Below are 12803 nucleotides of genomic sequence, written 5' to 3'. Positions count from 1 at the left end.
ATGCTGGCACTTTGAATGGCTCCGTTCCCCGTTCCACCAGCCTTTGACTCCCGGGGCTCCATTTCCTGTCTTTCTCCTGCCCGGGCTCCGAGGTGCAGAACCTGTGCTCCCCACTATCCACAGGCGTCTGGTCTTGGAGGGTCCTTAAGTATCTCCGATTTGTCGCCACTACGATAAAAGGTAGATACTGTCTGGCGACATCTGCTCTTCCTGTCTACTTCCGGTGAACGGAGTCATTACGTGTCCACTGTCAACTTAATAGAACAGCAAGTACCATCTAGAAGTACTATCCACAGCTTTGCCTCAGAAACCTTACCCGAATCAGACCCCTCCCCTCCATCACACCCTCCCACTGCCTTAATCTAGGTCATAGCATCTCTTGGTTCTGATGGATGCAACAGCTTTTCTCGCTACCCCAGTTAATTCTCTGTTTTATTATCACCAGAACGTTTTTTTTTTTCTTTTAAAAAGTGAAGTGGGCACTGTCACTGGATATAAACGTCCATCCATTTCTGCTGCTTATGGGAAGAATCCAAATTCTCAGAGCTCAAGAGCCGCCATAATTGGGGCATAACCTTTCTCTTCAGCCCACCTCCCGCCCCTCCTTATCCGGCGTCGTCATGGCCCACGGGGACCTCCAGGCACACCCGTGTCCTGGCACGTGCTCCTCTCTCTCTCTTGACTCGACAGTGGCCTTCGAGCTCAGAATAACAAAACCACTTTTCTTCGATGACGAGCTCTTAGGGGGCAGGGATGGAAGTTAGCTCGGCATGTTACCGTGGTCGGTCGCACCTTAAGAATTTGGGGATGTCACGGTCAGAACAGATGATTACTGCTAAAGGGAAGTGTTGCCTAAATTATCCTTCAGGTTTTTATTGGGGGGGGCGGGGGAAGGGGGAAAAAAATCAATGCTAAGTCAGTGGGCGTGGAGGTCTCGAGTGTCGGGGTATTATTTTCTTCCATGCCATCAAAAACGCACGTAAATTAGCACGGGGCCAGATGGGGTAGGAAACCACAGAGGGGAATGCCGGATAAGAGCAGAGCCTGTCCACAGGCGGGGACGCAGAAGGCGCCCCACGACACACCTGGGCCGTCGCCGATCCCAGCAGCGGCAGCAGCAGCAGCAATCTAGGCCACGATTTACATTTTACATTTGCGTCCGCGCTCAGAAGCAGGTAGGGGAAGCGTTCGGGGCGGCAGACGAGAGAGAAACAGACCGAGCAGCAGTAGAGAAACAGGCAGGCATGCCAAATGTGCGGCAAAGGGCAGGCAGAAGTGGTTGCTTCGGCTTGAAACCAACGTGTGTGTAATTAACAGCTCCCATTCATGATTGAATTTCCCCCAACATCTTCCTCTTTATTGCAAACCCTTCATGGAACATTGTGAGTTGGCTGCGGAGCTTCGAGATGGGCCTGACATAGTTTCCTCAGGTTTCTGGGGACTAAGTTTGGTGCCGGTGACAGGTAGCAGCGCAGCAGGCAAGCTCACATCCCACTCTACCCCAGCGGCAGGTGGAGGAAGGCGGCCGAACAACGCAGCTCATCCCCGTGTCTGGGACAGTATTCAGGGGCCAGGCAGGTCTGCCTGGGCATCGCGACTTCTTGCCCGTTCAATCATTAGTCTCTCTACCAAGACCACCTACGAGTGCCGATTAGCACGAGTTACAGAGGGATTAATAAATGCTACAAGGATCTCTATTTGACTTCGCTTTCCCATGCCTAGTTCAAACTTTCCGATGGTAACAGCTTCCGGTCCCTAAGGAAACTGAAAGGTACAATGGAAATGGAAACTAAGTTCTCTGCTTTTCAAAGGGAAACCAAGAAACACACACACACACACACACACACACACACACACACACACACCCCCAGAGCAACCCGCCCCGAAACCTGAATTTCTTTAAATGTTGTCGCTTTGGGGGCCCTGACTGTGGTACGGGCTGAGGCAGAACAAACCTTGCTGAGGGATGGAAGAACAGAGATGTCGGGACATTATGAAACTCACTAACTGGTCCAATACTTTCATGAGAACGTGCTACGTCTCTAAAGTACACATGCGCACAGGAAGGCAATTCGGTCTTAAAGAAACATGAATTATTGAAAAGGTGACTTGACCCACACAAAAATGAAATTAACAGCACGCACGATTCTCTTAATAACTCAAACAGAACGCTCTACTTCCCCTTAAGCAATTATATGTTTTACATAAAGTAGTTTTTTTTTTTTTTTTTTTTGCCTGGAATATTCAAGCGATTTCTCCCGATGTCCATTTTGTGTACACACAGGGAGAGTGTACACATTTGAGTATGTTCCATAATTAATTTTGAAGTGAAAAAAAATAGAATATGCTGACAAGCAAAGTAGTGAGCCCATTATCGGAACAATGAGGACCTCGCTTACAGATGTGAGCAAACTCTTTTTTCCTCTTTTCAAACACACATATATTGTGTAAACAGAAAAAGATATTTCCATTTAGAAAAGGGCGCTTTCATTTGATACATCCGCAGACACAAAGGAAGCCACACTCAACCACAAATTAGATCAGGGAGCTGAAATGTGCACAGATTATAACAGGCCACGGGGCCGTGAAAAATATACTGTCGTTTGGGGTTCATTTTTTTTTTTTTTACAGTAAAGCAAAGGAAAAGTCATTTTATGATAAAATATCATACCATCTGTTCTTGTATGTAAGAAAATTTGGCTGAACTGATCCAATTTACAACAAGTTAAATCGAGTAGGACTGGAATCTCTGCGCCCTCGGCCTTTGCGGTGCAGTTGTGTATGAGAGAAAAACAGCCCCGGGAAGAGGAGGAAATGTACAATGCTCTTTGAAATTCCTGGTCCAACTCCTACCACTCTGTGGCGAGCACCTGGTATGTTTTTGGAGAACCTCCTATGTTTGCTTCCAAGAAGGCTCACCTTCCATCTCAAGACAAGATGCTCAGGCCTGGTTTTTATATAGATACCTTAAGTTTCATCTAGAAAGCAGAGCGAAAACTAGAAATCCTCAAAACCACGATTTTGAAATGGCAAATGTTGCTCGAAGTCCTAAGTTTCTGTGATTCTAAAATTTCCTAATGCTTTTAAGATTGTATGAGATCCCATTTTTATTTGGCGCAAGACATATGTTTACTGTTGTTTTCTCAGTTTTGATTATAGCCCTTCCTTCTATAATCAAAATTCTTGAAGGAGACCACATACATGAAGTCCCCATTGTATTTATCAATGTATTTTGATTCTTTGCCAATTGTCTTCAGAGTTTTAGGAAGCATTAATATTCATGCACATATTATTTTATATTGAATCCAGTATATATCAAGCAAGGATGGGTATCTAAACAGATAATTACAAGATTTGGTGGAGGAGAATAAAATAATGATCATGAGTCTATAGGGAATTCTTTCTATTTTTATAACTTTAATTCTACCTTTTTTTTTCTATCCTAGAATTGTATTTTGATATTTAGTTTTGCAAGATATTTCAACTTCACATAGTCAACTAAAACAGACAATTCCACTTATGTTTTCCTTTATCCTTAAGTTTTCAATTTTTTAGGACCCTGGAATAATCCTGTACTTAAACCTCCCCAGAGACCTTTGGCTCAAAGCCCTAAAATATTTGATATTGCCTATTATTCTCACAAGGCCACTGATCTAGTTTTTAAAATTAGAAACTCCGTTTTACCTCTTTCCAACCCCAAGATGGGACAAGGCGGGCAAGGCGGATGCTCACGGTTTTATGGCAGGTAGATTGTCCTGCTACAGAGGAAACGTCGCGCAAAAAAAGCAGAGAGAAGTGGGCATATTCTGTTAATGCTGAGATCATTTCAACGACAATGCAAATACTTTAGATCTGAATTATTGGTTGGGCCTTGGTGCTGACTAAGTTAACCAAGTAAATTATCCCAGGGCTGATAACTTACGGTGAACAAAGAAAAGCAGAGAGTTAAGATAAATACCTGAAGGATTCATTTAGCAACTTAGTTAATAATGTTTTCAGTCCTAATTGCTGAGTTTGGCTATACACAGAGTTGATCTATTTGCCGTATAATTATGTAATTGCTTAATGCTCCACTCCGGGTTGTTGAGTGTATGTATTTAAGGAACTCGGGAGTACTTATTCCCCGTAGTGACTCCCCACCCTGCTCTGGACCCTACCACAGCTCGCCAGTGGGTGGGCAGGGCTCTTCCAGGCAAAAACCACATCACAGCATGATCCAACTGCCTGCCATTATATTCCACGCAAATCACACCATGATTCATTTGGCCGAAGGACAGTTACACATGTCCAGCTACAGGCCAGGACTACATCTGCAGACCCAAAGCTTGTTTGAGCTCCCGAAGCATCAATGAGCTCAAATATTTGGAACAGAATTCAACAAAGGGGCTAACATTTCATGGATGCATTATACGTATGGCCTAATTTTACCCTCGCGAGAATCCTCTAAGGTTAAATGAACAGTTTTCTAGAAGACACCAGGTTTCAGTGAGGCGAAATAACGTGCCCAGAGTCACATAATTGTTAAATGGCAGAAATAAAATATTAACCCAGATTTTTCTTGTCCCAAAGCCGCTATTCTTTCTAGTGTAGTACACGGAACTTCCTTCAGACGCATTGCCATTTACCCGATAGGCACAGCATACATTTCAACAATACATAACGTTCAACTGATAAAATATATATCACGGAGGAAGATATACACTTGGCTGAATTTTCTAGATTGGCTAACTTGAGGAGTTCAACGATAGCAGCAAGTTTCCATCAGAATTTTTCACACTGATCTTTAAATGAGATGCTTTGCTTTTCTGTCTTAAGACAAATATTGATCAGCGAATTGAGAACTGCAGTTTCTATAAAACAGCGGGTCTAACCTGGTTTGCTGCAGCACGTCCAGCGAGGACCCTCGTCCTTCCAGCAGCATTCTTGGGGTGACGCACAGAATCCTGACGTGAGGTGGAGTAGCGAGGGGGGCCCTACAGAGAAGAGGGGAAAGAGAATGAGAAAGAGGATTGAGTATAGTGAGTTAGCTCCGCATCTGAATCTTGATGGAAAAGTCTTTGGTCTCAGGATCGGGAAAAGTGGTGTGTATATCGACGGTCATCTTTATTAACCCCGTGCCCTTGATCGAGTCCCCCCAGCTCCCTTCGCGGTCATTTCGTCGTCAGGAAAACGGAAGCAGCTTGGTCTGCCAGGCTTGCGAGGAGAAGCGAACGCAGGGACAGATAGGAAAGTTCCCTGAAACATAAAATAAGCAAGCACTGTACACACTTGAGGATTATTAGCAGGCTGTCTGTTCCACGGCTGTTGCCAGGCAAAAAAAAATCTTTGGCCACTTGCCCTGACCACAACATCCTCAAGGCAGGCATGGTGCATGGCAGAGACCGGAAACAGGCCACTTTCACATTATTTAAAAATTTGTTCTGAAATTTTGCCCAAACTTTATAAATACCAGCGAGGGCAACGGGGTGTTGTACCACATTCTTTCCACCTCATGAACCATTGTTTTTTGTTCTGAGCTCACCAGTGAAAATGCACCGAGCTGCAGATGCTCAGTTGGGTCAGCCTGCGAAATGCCTGCTATGTGATGCTTGATCCTGGCCAATTATCTTTAGTTCCTCTCTTTTATTAGTGTTAAATTTGAATTACAAGGGGAAGGGTGGGAGTGGAGTGTGGACTATGTTCTAAATCTTTAAGAGAGCGAATTCATTCGTATTATTTTATTGTCTCTCTTTAGAACTTTCATTGGTTTTAGACCACTGTTGACACTTTTGGCTTCCTCCAAACCCATCTTTCTCTTTCTTTTCTTTTTCTTTTTCTTTTTTCTTTAGATCTGTTGCCTAAAAGCAGCAGATGAACTTTGCCGTTGCAAAGTTTGAAAGAAAAGAAAAAAGAGAGAGAGAGAGAGAGAGAGAGAGAGAGAGAGAGAGAGAGAGAAACCTCACAACCATCTTAAACTTGTAGTTAACAAAATAAACTACAGATAAAGCCCCTGAAGGTCTTGGCTACAAATGTTTCCCACTAAAATGGAACTCTGCTCATAGTCTGAAACAAATTAGGAGGGAGGGGGAAAAAAAATCAACAGCTCTGGGGTGAAACTGGGGTTGGTGCTGCTTCATCATTTTTTAACCAAAAATAAAACAAGCAAATTTTGTTTAACTGCAGGTCAAATAAAAAAAAAAATTAAAAATCCCTCATCTGTTCAGTGTAATTACTAACAGACAGCAGTCTTACCAGCTGCAAGGTTCATGGATAAATGGAGAAAACCATAATTTTCTCTCCCTGGGGTTAAACCTCTAAACTCTGAGTCTGTGACTCTATGGTGTGCTTTTAATATACCATGAGAAGCCGAGTCAGAACGTTTTCAGAGTATGTCTCTATTTTTTTTTTTTTTAAGAGAATGAAATAATTGTATGGACATATAAGAGTTCAAGTTCTGAAAAGGAAAAAAAAAACAAAAGTATTTATTTCTCCAAGGTTCTCCATCACGACACTCTACCCTTTCCTTAATGACGACAGAATGTCCCAAAGATGGGTGAAACTGACTCTACTTTAGATTTGTCAAATGTCGCCAATCGCTTTCCAAATGTTCTTATTTCCGCGTAATCACAGAAAATTTTTTTCCCCTAGTACTTTGCCTTTAATTTTTAAGCCCAAGGGTATATTAAGGAAGATTTGACTCTCTGGTTTTGATTCTCATTTAAACTGAATTCATTGAACTTTTTTCTTTTTAATAAAACATTTTTGGTGTCCAAAACCTCCAACGAACATATTTAAAGTCATCTTAAAGCCCTTATTTTTTTTTTGCATAAAGATGTCAGGTTTGTGCCGAAAAGAACGTGAGCTTAATAGTCTAAATTTTGGTTCAAGATTGAACTCATCAGGTTCATAGAGGGTCTAAGATAGAAGTAGAAAAACTATACTTTTTTCACCTTTAGCTACGCTCTTCTTAGTGGGTAATTTCGCCTTGTCATCAGGATCTAATCAGAGGAATACAGATTAATTGAGGTGTAAGTATTCATTTCACCTCAATGAATGGTAGGCTAGGCTGAGACTGTGAAGTAACAGAAACTGTCAGAAACTCTTACGAGTGAGTATATTCTAGATCTGCTTAACCTCCTCATTATCTTTATCTTTGACCCAGACAGAAGGAATTTATGTTTAGGAAGAAAATGGCTTGCCAGAATTTGGGACAGAGGTGAATTAAACAATGGTGACTCTGAGGGCCTTCGGAGAACCCGACAGAAGAGCCACTACGTTCGTCCTTTCTGAAGATGGAGAACTACCGGGGACCGTGCTCCTGGAGTTTAGACCAAGGTCATCTTCTCAACGGCCACCAACAAGGTATTTCTAGTTCTCCAGTTTTGACATCATTCTTGCAATCTGTCACCCTGAGAAAAATCGACCACATTTCGCCTTGTCCATCTCTCCATTGGGGAAATGTTTAAAATCCATACCTGAGATGTAGGTGGAAATCACAAAGAAACACAGACCTGGGGCGCGTCTGCATTGACCAAGTGAAAAAATATTGAATAATTTTCCCAGTTTTGCCAATTAGAATAAGCAAAATCGCTCAATAGCTTTGGCTTTCGCCTTATCACCTATAAATAGCTTGTAATAATCTCTCCCCTCAGCTGTGTATTGTAATGCTTGAAGGCTAGACATATCAAGGTTCAGATCATAGTTTTGCACTGAGATCTATAATTTGGACGAAGTGTTAAATCATTTTTCCTCTTCCGTGAAGGCAAGATAGAAATAACACCTACCTGGGCATGTCACAGAGATCCCATGAATTAATAGATAGTGCTTACGTCAATACTATCAGGTACAAGTAAGGACTCAATGAACATTACTACCGTATTTATTTGATTTCAAGATTTTCCCATATTTTAACCTTCTTGAAATCAGACATGTCTCAACAACAGACAGTATCATATAATTGCTGTTGTCCAGGTGGCATTTGTGATGTGATTGCCACTATCTGCATATCTGTAAATATCAAAAAAAAAAAAAAAAACACGCCAGCATCAAAACTGGAAGAATGGTTATTAGTGCCTTGGAAAAAAAATTCCAGAAACTATAGTGAGTACTTCTTTAATCATTAGGAACCAAATAGGTACGGGGAGGGGCCTGGGGAGGTGACAAATCAGCCACGTTTAGTGACTTTCCTGGGTATCGAGAGCAGGATAACTCTTTGCGATGGCAGAGTTGATCTAGAGGTCCAGTTTTCAGTTATTCTCTTAAAGAGATTATTTTGCCACCTGTCTTGATGGCACAGAGGAAAACGCTAGAAATGAAAACGGAGACGTTGATATCAAGGGTTTGGAGTGAAACAGTGATTCTGCAGAGCCATGCCGGAATGTAAGGAAGCACTCGGCACTCCTCAACTCGGTTACTTGGCACATAGAAATGAACACAAGAACGGGGGACGGTAAGAGCTGGTATATGTCGGTCTAAAAACACCCGGTCGATAAGCATAAAACACTCTAAGCGACAAGAGAGCGTCGGGCCGGAGTTTCGTCGGTGGTGGTCTTTCCGTTTTTCTTTTGTGATGAGACACAAACTAAAGGTTTGGCTTCCACTGGAGGGTGTCTCAGATTTAATAAAATGTGGAATTCAGTTGTCAGGGGGTCGAGCGCTCTATGGGATGAAGTGACCATACTGGGACTTGGCACTCTCTGGATACTTACAGCTCAGGGACACTGCGTTTGGCTCCAGACCACCGCCACAAAGCAAATGGCGCGATAGAGCAACTTAAACGTTTTTGTTTTTTTGTTTTTTTGTTTCCCAGTGCATATAAAAGTTGTGTTTACGCTACCTTGTAGACTATTAAGTGTGCAACAGCGCTATGTTGAAATAATCTATGGACCTTAATTAAAAAATATGTTATTGCTAAAAAATGCTAACCATCATCCGAGACTTCATAATCTTTTTGCTGGTCTTGCCTCCACGCCGATGGCTGCTGAAGGCTGGGGTGGCTGTGGTGACTTCTTAAAATAAGACGGCGATGACGTTTCCCGCATCAATTGACCCTTCCTTTCACGAACGCTTTCTCTGCAGCGTGCGATGCTGGTCGACAGCACTCCACCCACGGGACTTCTTTCGCAGTTGAAGTCGTACCTCTCCAACCCTGCTGCTGCCGTATCAACTACACTCATGTCACTTTCCAAATCCTTCACTGTCATTTCGACGATCTTCACGGCCTCTTCGCCAGGCTTAGCTCTCAAGAGAGCACTTTCTCTGCTCACCCACAAGAAGCGACTCCTCATCTGTTAAAAGTCGTATCATGAGATCGCAAGCGCCAGGTTGGAAGAGGGATTTCTGAGAGAGATGGCAGATCTTGGAATGCCAAGCCACCAGGTGAGGGACAAGCCGTGCTAGCAAAGGGTCTGGACCTGCCAGCAATCCTTCCGGTGCAAAGCGCACAATGGTACTTGGGGGCTGCTCAGAAGCATAGCATAACCCTGCCTATCTGGGCTCAGTCCACTCAAAGCTCAGCCCTCAACCTGAGAGTGTGTTTTGGCTTCCCCATCTCTACAGCGGGAAGAATAATAGTATCCGTCTCAAATGTCTGAAGAAATAAAATATATATATATATACACACACACACATACATATATATATGTATGTATAAATATATATATGTATGTATGTATAAATATATATGTATGTATAAATATATATATTTTTTACATATATATACATATATATGTATGTATAAATATATATATGTATGTATATATATATATTTAAGTGCTTTGAACAATAGTTTATAGTGAGTCTGCAGTAAATTCTAGCTTTTACTATTTTTCAAGGACAAAGGTTTGAATTCCACAAAAACAGGCACCATATTCACTTTCACTCACGATTTTACTCCCAGGAGCACGTCCCGTGCCCACAGGTAGAAGCTGCTCAGGAAGTATTTATGGAGGAGGCGATATTGAAGAGCCAAACAGACCTTTCGATGGATTACTAGAGGGTTTTGAATCAGAATCAGCAGAAAATGGATCTGGGCTTGTCACAGAGATATTTGGGCAGATGTGGTAAAGGCGGCGTCTCTAATCACCAAAACGGCCCTTTCCACGGACTGAGGCGAAGTCAGAAAGAATTAAGGATCAGAACTGGGAATAAGAATTTTCTGCCGGTTAATAAATTCCTCTTGTTCTCTTTGATCGTTCTGAGGATAATGTATGCTGTTATGCCTTTTAGTTCAAATGACAACCTCTCTGGAACAACAACAACAACAAAAGCCGATGTGAAAGTCCCTATTTGTCACACCTCAAATACTTATATCCTATAAAACTGCTGACAGAAAGACGCGAAGATGCAAATCAAAACACCACCGCAAACAAGGACGAAAAACCCTCCCGGATTCTCCTCCCTCCTCCCCTCCAGCTCGTCCTTCTGCACGGAGCCGAGCTCTGCTGTGAACAGCCTTGCTGCGTCCTTTTAACAGTGATCTTAAACTTTTATGGTGCCTTATAGCTAAGCATCTCCAGACAGTTTGCAATAGCATTAAAATGAAAGTCTCGGTTCTCTCAGAATGGCCACAGGGCCCACGCTAAAAGCCAGCAGTTTGTGACTGTCTCCTGAAAACCGAAGACGATCCTTTTCTCTCTGGCACCCCAGGCTCCAAGGCACCCCTCACCTCCTGAGGGTGAAGACGGGAGGAGGAATGAGCAGTTTCCAGCCACGGAAGACCTGTGACCCCTGGGTAAGTGAGGGACATGGCAAGGGAATGACATCAGGGCTGTGGCTTCTCAGGGTTCACTGTCCTCGGCCTTGGTTTTTAATTGTTTTTATTTTTCGGAAAAAAAAAAAAAAAAACACCAAAACACACATACACACACTTTCATGGTGGAATGCCGGATTATCTATAAGCGTAATCGAATATGTACATGACAGAAAATTAAGTTCCTTATTTAAGTGATCTCGAAATCTGTGCTTGGAAATGTGAGAATACCTCTCCTTTGGAAATCGTTTCGCCGCATGCAATGACGGTACATATACGTAGTATATAATATATAATATTACATAAATTCTGCAGAACTATGTTTTATCGGTATTCATGATATATAGTCACACTATATATAGTCATACTCTATATGTGTATATATCTTCCCACTCTTCACAAATTGTTAAAAAGAAAAAAAAAAAAGCTGGTCTAGGATTCATCGAGTCATAACCCAGTTTTTTTCCCCCAATTACAATGATCTAATGGATGAACACAAGATTCAAAGCCGCGGTAGCATTAGCAAAGCGAAGAGAGAATTAAGGCAATTATCTAGGTAATTAAGGGGACCGGCCAAACCTTTTTTGGCCGAGATTTCTAAATAAGTTGAGGACAATGTGGGCCGGGGGAGGCGGGGACACTTACATTTTCTGAATAAAAGCCTCATTCCGCCAATTCGCTTTGGTTACCAGAGTCACAGATTTTGACTTTTTCCTCTTAGCCGCCTTGAGGTGGAGGCTTTTGGTCATTCATATTTGATTCTTTAGGCAAATCTCTCTCTTCGCAGCTGTAGGAGAGGGCAGGGGACAAAGCTGTCTCAAGACTGTTGGTTTTCTGGAACACTCCAGCACATCCCAGAAGGTCCGCCATCTGGAATAATGAAGTTTACCTTTCTGGGAGGCTGCAGCCAAGGCCAGGGCAGGGGGTTTTAGCAGCACTGCCTGTGTAAGGGGAGCCCTAGGGAATTATCCAGCGGGGTTTCTTAAATCCCTTTGATGACGCCTCTTTCCCCGAGGCCCCTCTGCAGGGACCCAGACTCTGCGGGCAATGCCACCAAGGACACCCAGAGAGCGGCCGGGCCCCGGGCATAAGTATCTCTTTGCCTCCCCTTTTTGCTACTGAGTTCTAGTTGTAGCCGCCTTTAAAAACAACAAATGTGTTCTAATTTTAGAGCATCATGGCAATAATTGTTTTTATTTCGGTGGTGAGGAGAAGTGAAGGAAAAACAGCTTGGGACTTAATAACCACCTTAGCCTGCAGCCTTCAACTTTATTCATGAGATTTTTTATCTTCCCTCTCTCTCTCTCTGCACGCCCTTAGCATCTTCTTTAAGGCACAGCCTTAAATTACCTTTGCAAAGGTTATATGTTTATTTACAAAGAGCTGGCTCTGAATGGGCCTCAAACGGCAGAAGGGTGGCTTCTGGCTATAAACATCTTCCGCTCTCTTAAGCGCTGAGGCCAACTGAATCCGTGATGTTTAGTGCTTCAGACATAGTATAGTTTATGGCTTCATTAACCGCCTGACCTGCATTGTGTGCAAATTTCATGAAAGTACTATGTGCATTTATCCCCTGAGGTACGCTGCTTGGTGGCGTTTTAGTCTCACAGGGAAACTGTAATAATTATCCTTCAAGGTAAGAGTTTCCATTTTCATACAAAGGATGGGGAATTCAGGCCAGTGTACGGGAAGGGTGTAAGTAGCATGCGTCTAATTATATATGTGAGAAGGTCAGGAATGGAACCCCACCCCAGCGCGCAGAGAGGTTTAAGTGAATTTACAACAGAACAACAAAAAACAAACAAACAATCTGAGGTTACGAGCTGGCTCACAAGACAGATTCCTACTGGGCCCTCAAATATCCATTTCGAAAAAACTTCACATATATTTTTAAATCCGAGATTTAAAATACTTGAGTTTATTTAGCTAAAAGAAGGGAGGCAATCAAGAAGGATCTGATTAGTTTTCTCATTAGAAATAGCCATCTGTGGAAAATGAAAAAGTCTTTTTTTTTTGTCAGAATTAATCAATAGGTCACTGAAAAAGAGTTTTATAGGGTTACTTTGTTGTGTGT

General features: G+C 42.6%; 1 protein-coding gene across 5 annotated transcripts in view; it reads right to left on the bottom strand.

Annotated features, from left to right (window-relative positions):
* LOC107509365 overlaps positions 1-12803 on the bottom strand; it is a 951183-nt gene that overhangs the window by 200444 nt on the left and 737936 nt on the right. For all 5 annotated transcript variants that reach the window (XR_004954347.1, XM_036232014.1, XM_036232010.1 and 2 more), the window contains one exon: positions 4872-4973. Coding sequence is in view for 4 of the 5 variants with exons in the window: in XM_036232014.1 (XP_036087907.1) it covers positions 4872-4973 (102 nt within the window). In the remaining variant the exon portion in view is untranslated. The remainder of the gene's footprint in view (positions 1-4871; positions 4974-12803) is intronic.

Source organism: Rousettus aegyptiacus, unplaced genomic scaffold (genome assembly GCF_014176215.1).
Source record: "Rousettus aegyptiacus isolate mRouAeg1 unplaced genomic scaffold, mRouAeg1.p scaffold_m13_p_14, whole genome shotgun sequence".
NCBI lineage: Eukaryota > Metazoa > Chordata > Mammalia > Chiroptera > Pteropodidae > Rousettus > Rousettus aegyptiacus.
This window is presented reverse-complemented; position numbering and strand designations above follow the sequence as displayed.